The 23,035-nt window shown below is 42.2% G+C and overlaps 1 protein-coding gene across 6 annotated transcripts in view; it reads right to left on the bottom strand.

The window, feature by feature from the left end:
• LRP1 (LDL receptor related protein 1) overlaps nt 1-23,035 on the bottom strand; it is a 335,312-nt gene that overhangs the window by 301,108 nt on the left and 11,169 nt on the right. For 2 of the 6 annotated variants that reach the window (XM_060272176.1, XM_060272178.1), the window contains exon 2: nt 3,263-3,385. The exons of 2 other annotated variants lie outside the window; for them this stretch is intronic. In XM_060272176.1, the coding sequence (XP_060128159.1) occupies nt 3,263-3,385 (123 nt within the window). Of the gene's footprint in view, nt 1-3,262; nt 3,389-23,035 lie in introns of all 6 variants that reach the window. 2 more of the 6 variants (XM_060272175.1, XM_060272177.1) reach the window with 1 other exon arrangement.

The following is a 23,035-nucleotide window of genomic DNA, read 5'->3' on the forward strand; positions in this document are numbered from 1 at the left end:
ATGCAGCAGCTGAAGCAAGAATGAGGCATTTCAGATGCAAGGGCTGGTGCCTGGGATAAAACCAAGGAGCCAGAAGACTCAGTAAACAGACCCACAGTGTATAAAAGCCAAGTGTCACCCAAACTGCAAAAATCCTGCAATAGAGAGGAAGGAGAAATTACTGTGTGTCCCAGGAGTTGCTACACAAAGCCAAGGTTTGTTGTTACTGCTTGCACAGATCATGTCCCACCAGCTACACAAATTGCATAATAAAACTAAGCAGGTCCATCCAGCCCAATTCCGCTTGTGCTAAGGAGGAACAGCTAATGGAATGACATTGCAAGACAACAGTGCTCAGCAGGTATGACTTCTTTTTTAGTCTTAAAACTCCCTATCTTGACTATAATGCACATTGACACAAATCAATTTACTATGAAGAATTGTACCACTTCTACGCATTGGCCAAACATTGCTGGCCATGTACCACTTGGGCTGAACACTCTGCACAGCTTTGTTCAAGGCAAACAAGTGTCTGCTCCTGCTTTGTACCAAACACCACAGAGCCAACCTTGAGGGCAGGCCATGCTCATGTGTCTCGGTCTGAAGCAAGGGCATGTTGTTCTGGAAGACTAAGAGCTACATGTACTCCCTTGCGCAAGGGCCTTTTGGAAAATTTCCATCACTACCCACATTTGCTTCCTAAGCAGAGGTGGGAATGTTTATTTTCACTCCTGTCATATATGCCATGATGCCCAAAGAGCACCCTCACTTCACACCTTCTATTATCAAGAACAGCAACTATTTTGCTCCTTTGTGCAAACACAAGCAGGTAATTCAAGTAGAAGACACTCCATCTACAGCCACCTAAATCAAATCAAATACCTTTATTGGCACCACAGTATAAAACATTTAAAATCACTGGGATAATTGAAAGGACAAGGGTGAAGCTGTCGAAGGTCATAATATCACACTGTGATCGTGTGCACTTATATATTCTGCTTTGCCCTGTCTGTTCCCCGAAGGGATGGTTTGTTAAGAACCCTTTCAGGCAAAATTGTGCAGCCACCTATATCTAATGTTGCCAGTTTGATGTTATCAGGATGGATACTATCATTTCCTTTCTTCCTCTAACCTTATGACCAACCTGTGGGCCATGGCTATTCCTCTCCTACAAGCAAGAAATCCAAGAGAGACAACAACTTGTTTATGATGACTCAGAGAAACCATGACCAAGGAATAGAGCCAACCACAAGTCTCCATCCAATTCTCCATCCAATGGAGCATAAAAGGCAGGACTTGTAAGCTAAAGCAATTTCCCAGTTTTCTAAATCCACCAGTAACTTGGGCACATGTAGGCTATGCCAAAGCAACAACCACAAAGCAACTTCACGGTTCTTTAAAGTGCTTGTGACAGCACACCTATGTCCTTCAAAGCAAAGTGGAAAACTGCCTTTGGTTTCACGTGGGTCATGGAGAATCACACCAAAGCTGCACAAGAGCAGAGTTAGCTGCCACAGTGAGGAACAGAAACCAGCAAAATCCCCTTAATAGCTCTGCCACTGCAACCTCAACCTTGCCTCCTTTACCAGCAATGTGTGAAGTTATTCTTCAGGAATTTATGTAAAATGAACCAGCAGTATCTCTTGTAACACAAATGACAGAGCTCTGGAAGCAAAGCTAGAAGAAGCATTGAACATATTTAAACAACAGCAGCAACAACAGTGACCAATAAGCCCCTAGCCAAGACATCTCGTGTGGCTTTCCTCTATATAAATGCCACCTGCAAAAATTAAAATAAATAAAACATGCTGGAAATTTTGCAAATGCTGGCCTTGCTAAATCTTCTACTTTGCCACCCAGGCAGGGGGGAGAAGGGACTCTAGGACTCAGAACAACTCTCCCATTTACTAACTAAATAAACCCAGACGTAGCCTTTTCAAAAACTCAGCCACTGTGCTCCAGCACCACTGGCTTTTGGCAGGAGCAAAGCAGGAAAGCAAGGAAGCAGTAGGCATTTCTGATGAATAAAGCTCTCACACAGTGGTGTCTTGCATCCAGAGCAGGAGGATGAAGGCGACCAACAAACAAGCACTCTCTCGCTTGCTGGAAAAAAAGCAAACCAGGAAATGCCGCTTCATCCCTGAGCACAGGGACAGCCAAACTCAATGGGACAGTCGAACTACCCCTGTTAACCAACTGCAGGGCAAGGAACATCCTTCTTTTCCGGACACCCTTCCAAGGGCAAAATGTCGGTGGCAGGTGAGGCCAGGGACACCTTTGTACAGCAGGTTAGTTTCTACACAACTCCTATCTATCCTCCATCCAGGCAAGCAAGAAGCAATGCCAGAGTTCTAGGACACATTCCAGACAGGGGAAAACACCCAAAGAGGCTGCAAAGCAGGCCTGTTTTTTTTTGGGGGGGGGTGACACCTGAGGAAAGAAGAAGAAGAAGAAGAAGAAGAAGAAGAAGAAGAAGAAGAAGAAGAAGAAGAAGAAGAAGAAGAAGAAGAAGAAGAAGAAGAAGAAGAGTAGTAGTAGTAGTAGTAGTAGTAGTAGTTTGGATTTGATATCCCGCTTTATCACTACCCGAAGGAGTCTCAAAGCGGCTAACATTCTCCTTTCCCTTCCTCCCCCACAACAAACACTCTGTGAGGTGAGTGGGGCTGAGAGACTTAAGAGAAGTGTGACTAGCCCAAGGTCACCCAGCAGCTGCATGTGGAGGAGCGGAGACTCAAACCCGGTTCCCCAGATTAGGAGTCTAACGCTCTTAACCACTACACCACACTGAAAGGGTATACTCCTGGGGAGAGTCCCAAGGTAGAGAGGCCCAGCCATCCTAAGCTGGATGTTGCACCTGCTATATAAGAGTTTGCAGTTCAAACCATCCCTTGTCGTATAGCAGGAACATTTCAACCCACAATATCTAGGAAGTTCAACTCCAAGGATAAACCTGGAAACACAGATAGGAAGGCAGTTGTGCAAATAGAAGAAGCTACGCAAAACTGGATCTGTAGATGTCAGCACCACAAGTCCTCAACATCAGTAAATGACATACAGTAAAGTCAATAGCCCCGACTCTTCCCCCCACCCGCCCACATGTCTCCAAAGAGCATACAGAACATCAGGCTTATACAGAGAACATCAGGCTTGTGGGTAATCTGCTGTGGAAGTAGGAGACAGGAAAAACAGAGATGAGAGAGAGACAGAAAGAGAACACAATGTGGCAGTCATTCTGCTCTGCTGACCGTGACTGGCCATCCGTGCAAAATGTTTTTTTTCCTACCAAAAGACTGGTCCTTGAGTCGGTTCCAAGCGTTCAGGTCTCTCCCTTTGGGCGGTGTAGGTCTAGGCTGCAGCACCCACTCCGCACGCGGGGAATTGGGAGGTTTTGCTTTGAAGGAGTCTTCTACTAAAGAAATAATAGGGTCACTTTTTCTGGTTGTGTTTTTCTTTCCTCCCCAACTCCATTTACAAGCATTCCCTCCCCCCTTCAATTAGAAAGCTTTGACTGCAATGTATATATATTCACAAATCTGCAATCTGTCAGGCATTCTGAGTGTGTCAAAAATTGAAGTTATACAGAGAGCGCAATGAAAATCAGGCAGAAAGTGCACCAGGGTCAAATGACCTCTTAACAGGAGAAGACTTCCTATTTCCCATATTCCCTGTAAGCATTGGCTTGCACATAGTTTTGCCTCCACAGCCGTTTCCTGTTTGCTAAAGTGGTCCATTGATCTCAGCACCCTTCAGTTTTTATTTTACTGGGGTGGGGAAGAAGCAGCAGCAACTGTACTTTCACAACTTGCAAGCTTCACTAAGATCAAGCAATTGTTTCCAGCTCAGATCAAAACCATCAGGGATAAATTGACATTTCACTTATTTTGGAGATACTGTACAATAGGTTTATGCGCCACATCAAATAGTATCTAGGGTAACCATATGCAAACGAGAATAAGATTCTTGTACGTTTCCCAGATGTATAGTGGAAGAGCAAATTGCAGAAGGCACAGCTTTTCTCATCCCTGGAGAACAAGCTGCACTTATTTTTTTTAAAAAAAACCTATTCTGTAAAATTATCAGAAATGCAGGACCCCTGTCCTTCAAACTTCTGATAATCACACACGTGAAAGGGCTTCAAGCTTGGCCTACCACCTCTCCTCAAATCACATGGCCATCAGGGAAAGTTGCTTGCAGCCTACAATGTCTGCTGTTCACCATCACCCCAAAGACAGTTCAGCAGCCCACAGGACACTCTTGATTGCCAAGCCATACTCTGGTGATCAGAAATCTAAATCCACATCACAATTCAGGACTAAAAGGCTATTCTAGCCCAGTGCTTTGAATAATTAAGAGTTCTAGTCAAATTTAAAACCTATTTTTGAGTGGATTGGGGATGGAGATGCAGTCAACTAAATGACCTCATACTGAAAGTGCCTGGTCCTCAAATGTGTCAAGAGCTTCTCTGAAAAGGCATAGCAGACATACTGACATAGGCCTCCTCATCCTAGATTGTATCTGTCTTGACTAGGCCATCAGGAAACAAAGCAGTCCCTTTTGCCAAGGAGGCCACTTAGATTTTTCTACCCTCATGAGCCCATGTGGCTGTTACCTCTCTTAGGCTTGCTCTCTGGTTTTACTCAGAATCTGTGCTTTATTTCCAGGGGAAAGGGTGCTGGTAGGCGCTGCACCTCCACCAACCTGCTGCTGCTTGCCTGCTTACACCCCACCCCACCCACTCGCTTGCTCCCCACCTCGCAGCTTTGCCTGGTGCTGCCTCCTCACCGCTTCCCGGGGCAGCAGGCACAGCCTCCCAGAGGTGCTTTGGCACAACCCTTTGACTACTGGCAAAGCTCCCTCCAGGATCTTGCCTGACGATCATAAACAATCTCTCCTAGAAAAGGAGGGGATTGAGCATCCAATCACTGCCCCTTACACCCCACAACATTCAGCAGCAATCTGAAGGAAGGCTTAAGGTGCAGTTACAGGTGCATTTGAATATTAAATTGAAGAGAAGTCTGAGCTTAGTCACATACTTACATCATGGGCCTACATCCTTTGTTAAGGATGAGCCATGTGCAGGCGAAGAGCCAAGAGGGTGAGAGAGAGAGATGGCTGAGCGCCCAGCCCTTTTCTTTGGGTCATGCCCATCTACCTGGTCGCACTCAGGGGGAGGTGGCTCCCACAGGTTTGACGGTTTGACGGTTTGGAGCCACATCCTCTGTGTGCCCATTCTAGCAAACAGGAAATGTTGGACTTGACTGCTCTGTCTTTATATCCCACACTTTGGCGCAACCCTTTGACTACTGGCTAAGCACCCTCCAGGAACTTGCCTGACAATCATAAAAGGGTCGTGCCAAAGTGCCTCTGCTCTGGCACAACCTTTTTAGAGTCGCCAGGCACTTTCCTGGAAGGCACTTTGGTGACCATAAAAGGGTCGTGTGAATTTGTAATGCGGGAGGAGAGGTGACAGTATGGCATACCGGTTCAGAATAGACCTACTGAAATTAACAGGGGTAGCTTAAAGACTGAACGTGAGAGGATAACATTTTTGAATATTATCTCATCATAAAAGCTCAATGAAAGCAAAAAACTAGAATGTTAGGGAGAGGTGTCAGGTGCCACCTCTCTTATTCCTGCTCCCTCGAAAAAACCTGCTTGTATATATCTTAAGGAAAGGTTGAGAATAGCTCCTCCTCTCTCTTTGATGTGCTAATTTATTACAAGCAGGGAGACTTACACATACTCAGAATATTCACAACCTCTGTGACCAGAAATGGTACAGTCCACAATTCTACCACCTCATTCGGCATTATGTATAGAACAGCCCTGGTTTACCAGGACACAGATCATAGAATCATAGAATTGTAGAGCTCAAAGGAACCTGAGGGTCATCTAGTCCAACCCTCTGCGATGCAGAAATCTCAGCTAGATCATACCAGTACATGACAGGTGGCCACCCAACCTTTGTGCCACTAGCTGATCCCTGTATTCACTTTGTCTCCAGTAACACTGGAAAGGCTCAAAACATGGCTCCCTAGGGCAAAGTTTGAAAACCTGTGATCTAATTTCAGGCTCCTACTGCACTGAAGCTAGATTAGCCATAACTTAATCATCCCAAACAGGTATTTCTCCAGCTTCTCTTTAAATTCTTCAATTGTTAAAGCTTTTAAAACCAACCTTGAGAACATGCTCCCCGGCATAATCTCATAGTCCGAAATACTTTCCATAATACTTAGCTTCAATCTTCCTTCCTGTAGCTTAAGCCCATTTGAAAACTGCTATTTCGCCTCCTCAGGTCTGAACATGCCCATTCCACCCCTCCGCCCCCCCTGCTTTCCTCTTCATTCAAAGCTCTTGCATTTCAACCTTTTTATTACCTTTGTTGCTTTCCTGTCACACCTCCTCTCCAACAATCTATCTTTACAGTCTTTAAATGGACAAGGCCCAAAACTGAACAGAGGGAGGTATTCAGCTAAGATTTACTCAGACTAGACACATTGAAATGAATGAACTTGACTAAGTCAGGTCCATTAATTTCAATAGGTCTGCTGTGAGTAAAACTTCCATTGAATACCACACCAGAGTTCTCCAGTTCAAAGCCTAACTAGGACCAAGCAGAATGACCAATTTACCTATCCTGGGGAACTTCCTTCCCAAGACCAAGAAAAATAACTTTGACAATCACATCCACCAAGCCTCTCTCGCAAAGCAAAACCCAATGAGCCCCTTTTCAAATGTCGGTGAGCCTCTGGTTTGATTTAAACAGTAAAAAGAGTATCTGGTATCTGAAGAAGTGTGCATGCACACGAAAGCTCATACCAATGACAAACTTAGTTGGTCTCTAAGGTGCTACTGGAAGGTATTTCTTTATTTTGTTTCAACTACGGCAGACCAACACAGCTGTACCTGTAACTAGTGTCGTACAGGTGAGGTGTGCAGAGCCGCTACCTCCCAAAAGATAATTTTTTCATCTACTGAGGGGATCAGCTTATCCAAAAATGAACAGAAGAATCAGACCTGAAGCACTAAGTTTAAAAAAAGGAGCAAATCAACCACATTTCCCCTAAACAAGAATTTCATACTTGTGAGAAGGGAAATAAATTTCTGTTTTGTTCAGCAACAACAACAACAACAACAACAACAACAACACTTTAGCAACCATTTTAAAAAGAGAAAGAATTATTTGGCACCATGAAATGTCCCATCTGTTTATAACTAGTAAAAATGATTAAAGAGAGATCTGGTACAGTTATGTCTGGTCTGGAACACAGAAGTCAGACATTACCCTATCGTTCTTGGCATCCACACCAGCACTATTCTTCTATGAGACCAATTACCTGCTTGTCTAAAAACAGAACGGCCTGGCTGGAGAAAACGATGCCTAGTTTAGGGTTTAAGGCAGCATTTGTTTGCTTTTTTTGTAAGTATTTATCGTCCATCTCAAACATCATGATGATGATGATGATGATGATGATGATGATGATGATACACGCACACAGAGACATAATACTGTACATCAATCACAAAGTTTAATGTGTGAGGAAGGAATCATAATGATCTGATGAAATCACTTCCATTGAAAATAAAAATCTTAAAAACGTCTTTAGTGTAACAGATGGCAACTTAAGGAAAAAGAGACTACTTTGCTAATTTATGCACTGCAGTGTAAATGTGCCTGAATAAAGAGAATTTCCAAACGCAATGCACATAATGTGTCCCTTATAGAGAGTGAACTACAATTAAGACAGGTATGTAATGTAGTAGAGCCATAATGGATGGTCACTGTGTAGCACAGATACCACAAATAGCATCAGAAACTGTTATTAACGACATGCCTGGACTGGAGCAGGACAGCTTGTACACTATGTTTTCAGGAACAGACCATGGCTCAGTGACAAGGCCCCAGGTTCAATCCCTCCCATCTCCAGGTAAGACTGCAAAGTCTTCTCTCCCAAAACCTGGAAAGCTGCTGCCAGTCTATACAGAATATAACACTGAGCTAGGTGGACCAATGATCTGAGTAGGCACAAGGCAGCTTAATATGTTCAAGAAATGCACTGACCCGGAGATGAAAAATTCATCCCACAAGCAGAAAAATACATAGGGTTGGCCAAAACCAAGTAGTCTACCAAGGTTAGACTAGACATGACACACACACAAATTAAAAACTGGATATTTACAGGATATTTACAATTTAAAACAGCCATGGAGTTAGCTGGGGGTGGGGAGCGGGCAAGAAAGACAAAGAGAGGCTTAAAAAAAACAACTTGCCCCAGCCATTTGAATACCATACACCCCAAGTGTATTTATTTATATGCCATTGTGGTTTTGAGATGATTAGATTGATAGAAAAGTTTGCTACTTTTAAAAGCTACTAGGGAAGTTTTTAATGTTTAAAACTTTAATGCTGTATTGTGTTTTTAACATTCGGTTGGGAGGTGCCCAGAGTGGTTGGGGAAACCCAACCAAATGCATGGGGTATTAATACAAATATTGAATCAAAAGTTAGTATTTGCCCTGAGACTTCCGGTCAACCATGCTGGTGGAGAGTTGCAGAAACCTCGGGCTCCGAGGTTTCTGGCATCGCGGGGGGGGGGGGGCAATCCACGGGGGCAAACGGATCCCCATAAAAACCCCGGGTAGAGCGTCCCGGGGGCAAAATAGCCCGGCGGAGCTCCAAAGGCGACTCCTCCGCTGCCCGGGAAGCTCGTAGAGCCCCCGAGAGCCAGCGGAGTGGCAGTCGCGGGAGCCATTTTGGGCACCATCGTTACCTCCAAGAAGCGAAGCTCCGAGCCTACAGCCTGCAAGCGGTGGATTCTTCATGTGAAAAGTCAAGATCTGGACTAAGTAAGTCAAAATATTTCGATTTGGATCAAGAATTTGGCGCTGGGAGGAAGCTTAAAAGGGAAGTCAGCCCCCCCCAACTGAGTACTGAACGATGCAGTAAGCTGTGGAAAACCCAGAAATATATCCTCAAAAACTTTTTCCTGATGCAGAGTAAGGGGAAAAGCTAAAATGTATTTAATCTCTGCAAAAGACTGAGATTTGACAAGGGAAAAGACTGAGATTTGACAAGGAAGGATCGGCTAGCCGTCTCTGTGGCGTCACAATAGAAAAGAATGTGTCTGTCTGAGAGTGAGAGACTGAGAGCTGCAGACAAATAAAGAAGAGCTTCCTAAAATTAAACCTTAAGGCTGCTCAGTGCTGACTTTAAGTTTGATGGTTAAGGAAATAAGACAAGAAATAGAGTTGGATTCAGTTCAGACACGAATCTATTTTTTCCATATTTGGACATTATAAAACAAGGACAATAACAGCACCACTTCCTGCTTGCAACAAAGATGGAAGAGGGGAGTATTAGCAGGCTGGGAGAGAAGATTCTGGATGGTGAGAAGAAAGACATACAGTGGGATCTGTTGATTTTGACAACAATTTTGGAAATGACAGAGGAGATTCGTAATTCTAAACTTGATATAAGATGCATGGACTGGAGGATTGAGAAATTACCAGAAATTACCAGAACTGAACTGAACTCTGAAATAGATGAATCATTTGAATTCAGAGAGGAAGAAAAAGGAGAAGAGGAAGAAAAAGGCCAGAAGAAGACGCATGTTGTGATGTGACTTTTGGGAAATCTTTAGAAAGACTAGACGGGAACCATAATTTTGATGGACAGGTTGCTGAAACAACAGAATTAATTTTTGAGATAGAAGTGGTTGAAAAAGAAACCACTGTTCCACCAGTGGGAGAGGTGGAACAGGGAAGGGACCAACAAGAAGAAGAAATCACTGTTTCACTGGTGGGAGAGGTGAAACAGGGAAGGGTTGGGACTCAAAAGCCCCCCAAAAAGGGGAAAAATAAAAAGGTTGCGACCCCAGTGAGAGAGGGGGAGAGGGAAATTGAAGGGGGGGCAGAAAGAGAATGAGACTGGAAATAAAGTGTTGGAAATACAGCAGAGGGGGGAAAGGGTTCAGCAAAATTTAGATTGGGACAGAGCAGGAGTGGGGTGAGGGAGAATTGTATTAATCTTTATTGACTGATAAAAAATAGTCTGAACTCGGAATGTATTAAGGAGCTGGCTGAATTCTCTGGACACACCGATTCCAAGGAAAGGGGGGTAGATTTAATTTTGTGGGTGGGAACGATAAGGGGGTAAAAGAGTTTGCTAGTTAAGTTTGAACATTTTTGGGTAAAAGGTAGAGAATATTGGGTAAAAAAAAGTAATGTGAAGTGTGAAGGGTCAACAGTTAAAAAGAAGTTATAATTTAGAAGAAAGAATGTGTGTTTAGAATTGGAAACTGCAATAATTAGTGAATTATTGAGAACTCAAGAAGGGGGAATGAGGAAGTCCGATAGGTTTAGATTCGAAGTTGAAAAGTATGATTATATCTCCCTTTTTTATTTTTCTCTTTTTATTTTTGTTTTTATATGTGAAGAACATTGAAGAACAAGATTTGATGATATTGTTTTATATTACTTGTATTTTCTTTTTTTCTTTTTTCTTTATGTAAAATCCAATAAAAATTATTTTTTTAAAAAAGTTAGTATTTGCCCTACGGGCAACAAACAAGTTTGAGTTTTCATTTGGATACTAAAAAGAAAAAGTCAATGACATGTATTTCAACTCTACAATTCTACGATTATATAAGACCCACTCACATGTATATACACTTCTAAGGCAAAATGTATAAGAAATGCAAATGGCATCTTACTCAAGTCCATGTTGTATGGAAGCATTGGCTACCACGGAATTAGTTGATCAAAATAATAACATATTGGACCAATTAGACCAATTAAAATTAATGGACCTATGTCATGCTAATTCATTTCAGTGAATGTACTCTGAGTAAAACTTAGTTGAATATCACTCATTATACTCCGATGCTCAAGGAAGTTTGGGAGCTAGAACAAAGTGAGGTGCTTGCCTCCAAACGGAAAGATATTCACACTTTTCACATCCTGTAGCACAGAGCCTTTGGGACAGCCAGCACTCTCAGGAAGCAATTTAAAATGGAGTGCTTCCTTTTCTAAACAATAAAAAAGTAAAGTGAAACAAAAGAAAATGAGTTTGGAGGATACTAGGAACCTCTGGACATGAGTCCCAAGACAGGATTTATGCCCCAAAAGGATAAGGAAAATTAAAGTAGGTGGGAGAAGGACAAGAGCTCAACATCAACCTGCCTTTAGCTCTTCCCAGGAGCCCTAAGTTACACTCGTTTTTTTTCCAGGAGTCCAAAGTTACACCCACATACTTTTTGTGGGCAGAGCAATTTTTAGCACAAAAAATTAGAAATAAGCGGCTATTTCTACTGCAAGGTGGAAGAGTAAGTATCTTGTTTTCATATTTGTCATTCCACAACAGGGTTTCAGGTCTCCTTTCCTCCCCACCCCTCACCCACTATCAAAATCATGGTGTAGCCTTATCAGCTAGTAAGGGTCCGCAGGTGTGGGGATCCTGTGGCAACTCCCATAATTCCTGGTCATACCGACAGGGCTGCTGGGAGTGGTAGTTCAGCAACATCTGGCGGGCCAAAGGTTCCTCACACCTATTGTTTTTTGCTGCTTAGCATGGCCACATTTGTCACGTTGAGGGGAGACAAAGATACATTCCCTTGTTATTGCAAGAGCTTTTGATCACTGTGTATTCACTGAGACTAAACGGACTGCCAGAAAAGCAGTAGGAACCTTGGGAAATGCACTTCTATTTTCAGGGCTTTAAACATTCCTGTTGCTTCAAGTAATTCAATCCAAAAACTTAAAAGCCTGCCTACAGATGTTAGGTGGCTTCTGCAATGAGCAAACAAACCTGATAAGGGCCTTAAAAGGGAGGTCCCAATTCACTCGACTTATTTTTTCATTGTGCCCTTCAACCTTTTTAGGCAGTTCAAAAAAGCTGCCTCTTAGGCCTTACAATATAGGCCCAATATGGCTTCTCAAAAGGCCTAGACCGGTCCTTTCCTCAAGGAGCCTACGGCTGCATTCAGATGTGGAATTTATTGTGTTACGGTAGTTTTTGTTGTTGTTGTTTTCTTTTTTCTTTTACACTGCAGTACCTGCTGCGTTATGGAACTGTGGCTTTCTGATCGATAGACTGCCATATCATGTTAAATTTCAAAAGGCAGGAAAGAACTGTACACTGGGATGCCACCCTAAATTTCATTACATGAAAAATTACAGTGCAAAATTCACATGTTTTTCCAAGTAAACTGGGTTGCAAATGAATTTTTTTCCTGGAAGCAATTGGCATGGAAATGAGCACTAAATTTCCACTAGATTTCCAGCAGTGAAATTATATTGTGTGAAAGATCACATAAAATGCAGGAATTATTAGTCAGGAAAACGGAAAAAGCCTTCTCATGTCATCAATCAAGCTTGGGTAGCTGAAGCTTTTCAACTGGGCAAAAAGCTTTCTCTCACACATCCCTTCCTCACAGTAACCCTGAATCTGTGGGGTTTTTGTTTGTTTGTTTGTTTGCTGTTTGTTTGTTGAACAATCACAGAACCAGGTGCTTTCCCCCCAAAGTACTAAGCAACTGGCTTCTCTGGAAGCCTAATACAGTACATTTTACAGCCTCAATGCTGTAAAATGGCTGAGAACCTAAACTAAAACAAAATGGGCCATGGGGTGTGGTAAGGGAAGATAAATCCTGGCTTTGATTTATTCATGATTATAATCAGCACAGCTTCATTAGGCACCAGTAACCCTAAGAGGGATTTGTTAACAGGTAGAACGCTACAACTGTTCTTGGCACAAGCCCACTTGCCACCAAATGAAAAGAGGCAAAAAGATACACTTGTTTGACTGTTCCACCAGACACAATAAGCTGCTGTTCAAATCCATTATCCAAACTCGTTATTCACTAAGCCAATCTCAGATGTCTAAAACAGCGCTCGGGGAACAAAGCCCTGCATGGAATTAAGTAAATGGACTAGATTGATGGGCTTCAAAGAGCTATTGGACACATTAAAACAACAATTTTCCTAGCAGGATATAATAAAACAAGGGAGCTGGAGTCAAGTGCAGAGCAGCAAAACTGGGCTGCTGCTACTATCCAGCATGTTCTACAAAAGCTTCCATCTACAGCTTCCGAAAAGGAAACTGCGACTTCTCAAGTCAGTCCTTTTGACTGAAGTTGACTTCTCCACTTGCTGGAATTGCCAGACTTGTTTTACTCTGGGATTGTATACAAAAAAAGGGGGGGAGGGTTTGCTAATTGTGCTCATCTGCTTGGCACACCGAAGAATGGGTCTGGCTCCATCTGCAAGGATTGCACAGCTCCTCAGGGAGGGCCAAAGGTTTCCTACACCGGCTCTAGAGAACATTCAAGCCAGTTCACCCCCTTCCCCCCCCCCAAAAAAAAGCAAAAACACCAGCTTTGCAGGAAAAGAAACATTTTGAAGATTATAGCATCAACCTACATGATTCTCAGGAATATTAAAGAATAACTTATCATCACAGCCACAGTATTTTAACAGTGAGCAATCCCACATACGTACTTAATTGTCAACACTGAGGTAATAATAATAATAATAATAATTTATTATTTATACCCCGCCCATCTGGCCGGGTTCCCCCAGCCACTCTGGGAGGTGAGTGTTCCAATGTCTTTTACTGGTTACTGTAATAATTAGGACCCGTCAATGGCTGTGGGTCAGCAGAAGAGCATCCACTTTGCATGCAGATGGTCGCAGGTTCATTCCATGGCATCTCCATGTAGAGCCTGGAATATCTCCTGTCTGAAACCCTGGAGAACTACGGACAGTCAGTACAGACCAGCCTTTCTCAGCCTTGGGTTCCCAGATGTTGTTCAACTACAAGTCTCATTATTCCTAGCCAGCAAGGGTAGAGGTCAGGGATGGTGAGAGTTGTAGTTCAAGAGTATATGGGAACCCAAGGATGATAAAGGCTGATATAGACAATACAGTTAGATAGACCAATGGTCTGACTCAGTATAACACCTATGGTCCTAATTATTCTATCATTTATCAATGACTGTGTTTTCTGATTTTAAATTGGCTACATCTTAAATATTGTTCTAGTTTGTTGAAAGTTACCTTGGAAGGGCTCCGTCCTAAGAGGTGATCTATAAACAATAAAAAATAAATAATGCAGTGGTTCTGTTGTTTCACTATGGCATGCAAGGAAAATGAATGGTCAGCGTGATCAGTCCTTTAGCATTCACAGAACTGAGCACTGACCAGATTGGCTGAGGCTGATAGGAGTTGGAATCCAATAACAAATGGAAGGCACAGATTCCCCATCTCAGATCCAGGAGGTACCCTACACCTAAGAATAGTTATTATCTGTATTTGCACAAGAAAGTTGTATTTTAAGTTAACAGTCACCTTACCATAATATGTATGTGAGCACTGCAACAATTCTTATCTGATACGGTAGCATCAACAATAATTAGGTTTTGAACTTGTCACTTGTGTTTAATTTTGCCATAGTGACATCATTTAGCTGCATTAATTGATTTGTCTGGAAAAGTCAAGTTTAAACTCAATTAACTTTTGATGTGAAAGTGATGCACACATCCCCTGAACCAAATTAAAGCTCTGCTTTCTATGTTAGAAAGTCTTAGCCCTGCAACCCTATAGACACTTATCTAGGGGCAAGCCCCATTGTACACAGTGAGACTTCTTTCTAAGTAGAAAGCCACAGGATTGTACACTTAAGCAGTTTTTAAGGTTGTGAGTGACACTACTGATTTGAAGCTAGGAAAGGATTCAAGAGTTTGCGAGGCTGCAACTTGTCTATTACTCATGTTAACTTCTTTGGCAAAAAAAAGGTAAGTAAAATTCTATTCTATTCTATTCTATATTTAGCATATATGACAGCCAGGAACACTGGAAAATAGTTCCTTATGCACTGAAGCAAGACTCGGCAGAACAGCTCTAGAAAGCAGTTTCATCATGCCCCACTTTTCTTTAAAGGCAGACAGGACAAAAACAAGAATTTTTAGCTTAGCTGTAATGCAAAAAGTATTTGCTGTTGCACTGTGTGCTCTGCCAAAGTAGTATTAGACATAAGGAGCTGAAAGAGGCAAATCAACAGGAAAAACAAGAACCATAAACTTGGTCTGTAAATAATTATGTATTCGGCTTTTACCAAATTGTAAGGGGGGGGAATTAAACTCCTCTCCCAACAAAGCAGCCAAATTATGGCAAGCAGAATTTTTAGAGGAGGATGGAGGGTTACTGCTGGTGTTAAAAATAATAAACGGCAGGATGCACAAAGTTAAATGCCTTGCAAAGGTACAACTCTGATGCAAGCAGTAGGAGATTGCCGGAGGGGGGGGGAATTATTTAGCAGCAGAACCCTCAAAACAGATGCCCACTCCAAAAACGAAATCGAGGGGGGAGGCACTCACACCCTCCACCATAGGACCAGTTAAGAATGACTGTTTGGAACTGAAGAGGAGACATGGTACAATAAAAGAAATAATGAGTACTGTGATCATCTAGCTGAGGATGCAAAAAATGGGGGGGGGGGGAAGAGACACGATTAATTTATTTATTGAATTTCTATCCCACCTCTTTAAAATCCCACCTAGCTAAAACAGAATAAAACTAAGAATTTGACCAGGCAATTGTACACCCTGGAATCTTTCAGACTCCAGCCTGCTGACAATACACCCTGCCAAATCCAAACATCCCCAGCTTGGGAAGGGAGGCAGAACCCACAGAAACAGTGTGGCCTGGGAAGTGATCCTCCATTCACCACATTTCCTCCAACTGCAGGAATACGGAGGCCTGATAAAGTCACCACTGGAACTGGCCTACAGACTGCCTGACAACCATCTTCATTTCCTTCTTCCTTGGATTTCTTTCCCATTTCCCATCAGGGCTTGGACAGCCATTTTAGAAGGCAGGAGTGGGAAAAGCCTAAGTAGAAGAGGGCAAATAAACAGCTTCATCCTGGCATGCCTTTCATGTTTAGAAGCATATGTGCAATTTATGCCGTCTCTGCAGACTGAAGGGTATGTCAAGCAACCTACAGCAGCTCACACATATTGCAGAGGACAGAGATTTAAATACGCCCATGTTTTCTGTGAAACAGCAAATGAAAGAAATATGGTTTTAATGCTGCTGTCTCTCTGGAACCTTTGAGATCAGACAGAAATACTACTCCCCCCCAATATCTATCTATCTATCTATCTATCTATCTATCTATCTATCTATCTATCTATCTATCATCTATAAAATCTGTTGAAATAAATGCTTCTTTCACCCAAGAGAAAGGAGTGTATTCTCAGAGCAGCAGGAAAGCAGATTCCAGGTCCAGGCTCCACATCACAATGAGCAGTATGCTACAAGAAAGTGAAATGACAGGATTCCACTATGATACTAGAGTGTGGCTATAAAACAAGGACCAGAGAAGAACAGCACGGCTGAAACAAAAAACCCTAGAAGGCACAAGAGGATTTGGCCAGGTGCAGAGGTTGCTCATTTGTCTTGTTAATTCAAATCATTTTTAAAAAATTGGAAATTTATGAATTCAGCATTATATCCCTTTAAAAAAAAAAGTGGCGAGACACAAGACACTGGGTTGTATCCAAATTAGACTCAAAGTAGACTCATTTAAGTAAACAGAATGATTAATGGAAATCACTAATTTGAAAAGCTCTGCTCTGAGTAAGACATAAGATGCATGCAGCCCAAAACAAGGCAGATGTTGGGCTATTGCTAGCAGACATAGGACTCTGCTATACAGCTGAAAATGAAACGTTTTAAGTGACACTAGATAGCGATGGTGAGCCTTATGGAAGATTCAATGTATTAAGGATAAGCACACACATAGGGAAACTTCAGACTGCCCAGTCCAATGACCAGATGACATCTACAGCAGGTCCACATGACAAGCTGAGGGGGAATGGGAAAGTAGGGTGAGCGTGCGTAGCTGTTTTTTTACTTTGGCACAGACTAGGTAACAATGAGCACGAACTCTAGCAACCAAAATGCTACAGTGGTACCTCGGTTTACAAACACAATTGGTTCTGGAAGTCTGTACTTAACCTGAAGCGTACTTAACCTGAAGCGAACTTTCCCATTGAAAGTAATGGAAAGTGGATTAATCTGTTCCAGACAGGTCCACGGAGTACTTAAACTGAAAATACTCAAACCGAGGCATACTTAAACCGAGGTATGACTGTACTACTGTCCTTGCAAATCAGGGCAGGCTGTGAAAGAAGCAAGAAGGTCAGGATAGCTAAATGAGAGAAGAAGAAAGAGAGATCCCCTGTCACAGGAAAACACTTCATAAAAAAGAAAAAGCTGGGAAGGGAAGGACATGTGGAGAGACAAGCCAAAATCACATTCCTGTTAGGGTGGAGCTCTGTTTTTGCACAGCTGACATTGGCTTATGACAGGGCAGCAAGGCTCAAGCTTTGAAGGCTAGAAAATAGTGCTCGGTTTTATTTTTTAAAAATGATGGGGCGGGGTGGAGAATGTTTCACCCAACTCTGACTCCAGTGGAAGAGCTTCTGGAGAAAACTGAAGCAAAATGAGGCTAAGAAGACATGCCTCTCTCTGGTAACTCGAAAGGAATGCAATGAAGATCACATTGTTAACTAGGATTTGGGGAGTGGGTAGAAATAAAAAAAGTTTGTCCATTCTCAATTCATTCATTCCTCCCTGAAAACAGTTTTACATTCAGGGTGAGGGGCATGAACTATTCTCTTCACTCTGCATGTGTGTCCTGGTAGAACTGGTTAGGAAAGTTTCCACATCAGGAACTTGGGAAGGGCCATATCTCAGGCAGGCAGAAGGTCCTGAGTTCAATCACCAGCATTTCTAGGTAGGCCTGGGAAAGACTTCTCCCTGAAGTCTTAGAGAGTCACAGTCAGTCAGTGTAGACAATGCTGCACACACGGCTTCCTATGTTCCTAAAACAAATCCTTTAATTCCTCATTTTAGCACCCACATGAGCAGACACATGCACACACTCTGGCTAGGCTGCAAATGCAATTTGTGGATTTGCTTCCAGATGCAATTCCCCACTAGCCAAAAAAGATTCCTCACTTCCCCGTCCCTGCTATTTTGGTGTGTTGTCTTTCCACTCCACACGCCATCATTTTCACCAAAACTGTAAGGTTGCCATTTTTGCAAAACATTTTAAAAAAGAGAGATAGCTTGCTCATTTGATATGTAAAGTTATTCACATACATAAGCTAGCCACGATTTAATGCCAATGCTAAATCCAATTGTGGAGAAGAGTGGAGTTGATTTAAAAGTCTGCAAGGCTCTTAAGGTCCATTAAAGCAGGGATAGGCAGACTTACAGCTTGCTGGACCTACTTTGGGTTTCTGCTAGAACCCCAAGATCCATTACTGATGGAGTAAAGAATTAAAGAATTCTGTGCCCAGGACTTTGTTCTGGCTACCAGAACTGAAAGGAGCTCACAATCATTCCACTCACAAGAAAATGCATTCCTGATCAGCATAAGCTTTCTAAATTTTAGCAGTATATTTTGTAGGACAGGGGTTACTTTTGTTGCTGCTATAGTTGATCAACTGGGAATATGACATTCTTGCTGATCTACCGCAAAACAACCAGAGATCTGCTGCATATCCAGATCTACATTCTGCCCACTTCTGCTTTAAAGAAAATCAGTTAAATTGGGCTTGTAATTAGTTACTTGCCTGCAGCAAGTTAAGAACTGCCTCTAAGCAACCAGAAAGGGAAATCTTGTTACTAAAACTTAATTTATATTCATACTTTTTATATCGTTGGCAAGCCATTCAACAAATGATTAATGTAAATATTTAGAAGTACACAGGCTAGGTTCTTAGAGGCATATATTAATTTGTGAAAAAGCAACTGACTTGCAAATGGGGGAAGAGTCATATTTTCCCAAAAACCAAATATTGCATTTTGAGCATTGGGAAAATGCTCAAGTATCTCTGCCTCAGCAGTCATTTCTTGACTGTTCGGATTCTTCAAACCTACTGGGAAAAAGTGGGAAAAGCCCTGACACACATCTCACTCATTTTGTTCCCGTGATGTGTGATACACCCTGTAATTTAGGTTTAACAATTGCCTAAATTTAACCTAGATTTAACAGTTGCCTCGAACAGAAAAGTAACATCAAAATCCAGTGCCATGTGGTATAGTAGTAGTAGCAGTAGTAGTAGTAGTAGTAAGGGTGGTGGCCCTTTCACATTTTATTTTGCAACTAAAAGTAAAAAAGGGAAGACTTGCAAAGCAAAACCAAGTTTTTAAATTTCCATGCGCTTTCCAAATTCCTTGTTTCATTTCCCACTCCTCTTCTTACCCCCAAAGTACTGAACTCTTTTGAGACTCCAGGATCCAACAGGAAATATTAAGATAAACAGGATGTCATTTGAATCAGTGAACAGCAGAAGGATAGTGGACAGATTGATCTCCCATATTGTTGTAAGAAAGTGACTTTTCAGATACTCTCCTTCCCATAAGGGAGATACAGAAGGAAGCTATTTATTAACATAGCTAGTTCCCTTGTGCTCATCAATACGGGACTGTTTTCCTGTCTGCAGCATCTTGTCTATCCTAATTTTAGTGCATTTATTTTTGCCCGGAAACATTTATCTCCACCAAAGGCTATTTGTGGGTTATCTAAACTTTAGGACAGAGGTTTGTGGTTCCTCCTTCCCCCAAAAAACTATAACAATCTACTGAACTGCAGTAATTCCATATCTGCTTAAAACCTAGCCACAAAACACAAGCTCAGATGGAAAGGTCTTAAGACCACTTCTGTTGCTTAAACTTAAGGACGCTTGCCATGTTACTAGCGAAAGAACACTCTCTGGAGTAACACCCATCTGAAGATCCAAGGAAATTTGTATCTAACAATGCATGCCTGCTTCAAATAAATCCTGCAATAACCAGGTCGCTTCCAGATTCTTTCATGACACTAACCCACCAACAACCAGCCCACCAACTCACTTGCCTGCCTGCCTGGATCAATGTGTAATAAGATAGTTCACATGGCACCTTTGGGGCCTTCCCATGGTGCCCACAAAGCCCCCCACTTCCTCAATCCCTGCCCACTGAAGAAGGAAATTGGAAAAGTTATGCCGCTGCTCACTTCCTCTTTCATCTCTATGTACTATTCAAACCTCAAATTATTTTACTCAAGAACCCTTAGAAAAGCAAAGTGTGTGTGCTTTCTCACACACCCTTCGATGGAGGGGCTCATCTAAGGGAGAGGGGACACAGTAGCAGCCATAGCACTCACTCAAAAATCTCAATCTCAATCCAAGGGCCTTCTGGTGGTTCCCTCACTGCAAGAGGTGAGGTTACAGGGAACCAGGCAAAGGGCCTTCTTGGTAGTGGCCCTGTGGAACACCCTCCCTCCAGATGTCAAGGAAATAAACAACTACCTGACTTTTAGAAGACATCTGAAGGCAGCACTGTTTAGGAAAGTTTTTAATGTTTGGTGTTTTGTCGTGTTTTTAATATTCTGTTGGAAACCATCCAGAGTGGCAAAACCCAGCCAGATGGGTGGGGTATAAATAAAATAATAATAATAATAATAATAATAATAATAATAATAATAATGTGCCTAGCATTGTCATACTTCAAATGGTAAAATTCCTGACACCCATAAAGTTGTTGAGCCCACAAAGCTGTTTTTACGAAGACCCCAAAAATAGTGATTTAAAGCTTTTTGGAGCTGTTTCTGCTGCTTTTTCCATCATGTTGCCATACATCCGGGCTTTTCCTGACATTTTGCCAATTCGACAAAATTCCTCTGACACCATTTTTACACCCTAAAACCAGGACATGTCAGGAATTTTCCTGATGTATGGCAAACCTAAATGTGCCTTAAAAGTTTGGATCCCTTGACTTGCACACTTCTATTCAGCATTAGTTGTTCATCAACCAGGTGGAAGGAACCAAACTTTGGTAACAATCATAATTTTCTCGTGGGTGAGTGGGATGCTGTGGTCTACTTTTTTGTTGTTATTAACTGCATATTACTTGATTCAGGGTATGAGAAGGTGTGTTGCTGTGAAGGGTGGGCATCACCAATTTTTCCTTCTGTGAAATGGTCTCTTAAACCAGCCTCTTAAATTTCACCATTCTCTTAAACTTCCATATGTGCTCTCTCTGGTTAGGAAAGGTTGGGGACCCCCTGCCATAATCAATCCCTTAGCCTCCTTTGATTTCACTACTTTACTGGTGCCCAACTGAGATTAGGGGACCATGTTTCTGCGCAAGAGGGAAACCCTGCTCCAAGTAGTCTGGTGATAAAAAGTTGGAATAGATGATAACATTGCAAAGAACTTCTACTGAACCTCCAAAAAGACAATGGGGCAGAAGGTCTGATGGTGTGAGGAGTGAGTCACCCAAGATCACCTCAGTACACAGCCAGCATTTCACCAAAAAATGTCCTTCCCCCTTGCAATATAACAATTGAAATACTTTCCTAATGTTCAGGAATCTTTATCTCCTTCTGGTAAACACACAAATGGCAAGCAATTCAGACATTTTTGCAAACCCCTCCTGTGATTAAAATGCTTGTTCAAATGTCGGGGGGGGGGGGGCAAATGGGGAAATTTAATGTCATCCCAAAAGAGGACAGGGATGAGGAAGAAGTCAGTTTTTACAACCAATTGCTTATGAGTCTTTTTCTTTTTTCTTGGACAAGTTGTTCTGTTTCTTTGACAGCACACAATGCAATTAGGTTGGGATAAGCATCTCAGTTGGCAGGATGAACGTAGTGATTGTTGCGGCAATGGATGGCTGATTCAGGAGATGATGGGTTCAAGTCTAGGATGGACTTCTACCAACATAGTTCTCCAGAGCTCTTGAACAAAGTAGACAACACAATAAACCTGTCTGGGCTGTAACAAGTTAGACTGCAAAAGGTGTGTGAATTTTTACTCCAGACACACACAAGCCGAGAGAGAGAGAGAGAGAGAGAGAGAGAGAGAGAGAGAGAGAGAGAGAGAGAGAGAGCAACCATCTTAGGGAGAAAGCAGTGCTCCTTCTTATGTTCTCAAGGCAATTTGATTTTTGTTATATGAGAATAGAGGCCTTTGTTCCATGAAAGAGAAATCTTTCTGCTTGCCTCCTGGATCTACCCCAGCTCACCCGACTTCAAGTGAATCTAAGGCAGCACAGGAATCCAGCAGTGAAAAGGAAAAGGAGGACGGATTTCAATTAGTGAAAGATTTCATGGGGGGGGGGTGCACTGAAGTAAGCAAGAGCAGAGCAATAAAATGCACCTGGAGCTCTTACAGACTGAACTACAAACTTAAAACTGCTTCTTCCCAGGGAACCCCATGAACTGAGGGTGCTACAGAGGGAATCAACATGAAACCAGGACTTCTCAGGGGTGGCTTCCCAAATGTGGAATGCTCTGCCCAGAGAGATGAGTCTATTGCCATCACTATGCTGTAAACTTTTAGGGACAGGGTGAAGACACTCCTATTCATCCAGGCACTTTGCTCCCATTTTGTGTTCCTCTTTTAGTTGGAAGGGGTACAATGTGCCCTTTTTATGTTATTGCAGGATGAGCACTTTAAGTTATTAATGTATTTTTAAATTTGATACTTGTAAGCATTTTTTTTAAAAAAAATGTAAGTCATTTTGAGATGCTTTTTTGCAGTAAGAAGCATATACAATATTATTGTTATTGTTATTATTCAGGGAGGAAGGCCTATTATATAGAATATTCAGCATCTTCACCCAAACAGCAATCTTCTGGATTACCTGGAGGAAGCAGTGAGGATTAGAATGACATAAGGTTGATATATATGTTTACAGTGCAAATATTCCCCAAGGCTAGGGAAGCATTAGAGTTCAGCTGATTACACCAAAGCCTAGGAGCCTTCCAGGATTTCCAAGAGCAGAGCGAAGTAGGGCATGTTACTACCACCCTTTTTAATGATTTGCCTGGTTCCTTTCCTGTGTCAACATTATGCAGATTTATACAGTCACACTAACTTTCACTCTTGTGAGATTGTCACACCATGAACAGATCTGTATCCCACAACATGCAAAAAAAAATGTAGAGGGTTGTTTCTGCAGAGGATTGCAGAGGATTTACGTTTGCACTATCAAAAGA

Source organism: Zootoca vivipara, chromosome 2, assembly GCF_963506605.1.
Source record: "Zootoca vivipara chromosome 2, rZooViv1.1, whole genome shotgun sequence".
In the NCBI taxonomy this organism is placed as follows: domain Eukaryota; kingdom Metazoa; phylum Chordata; class Lepidosauria; order Squamata; family Lacertidae; genus Zootoca; species Zootoca vivipara.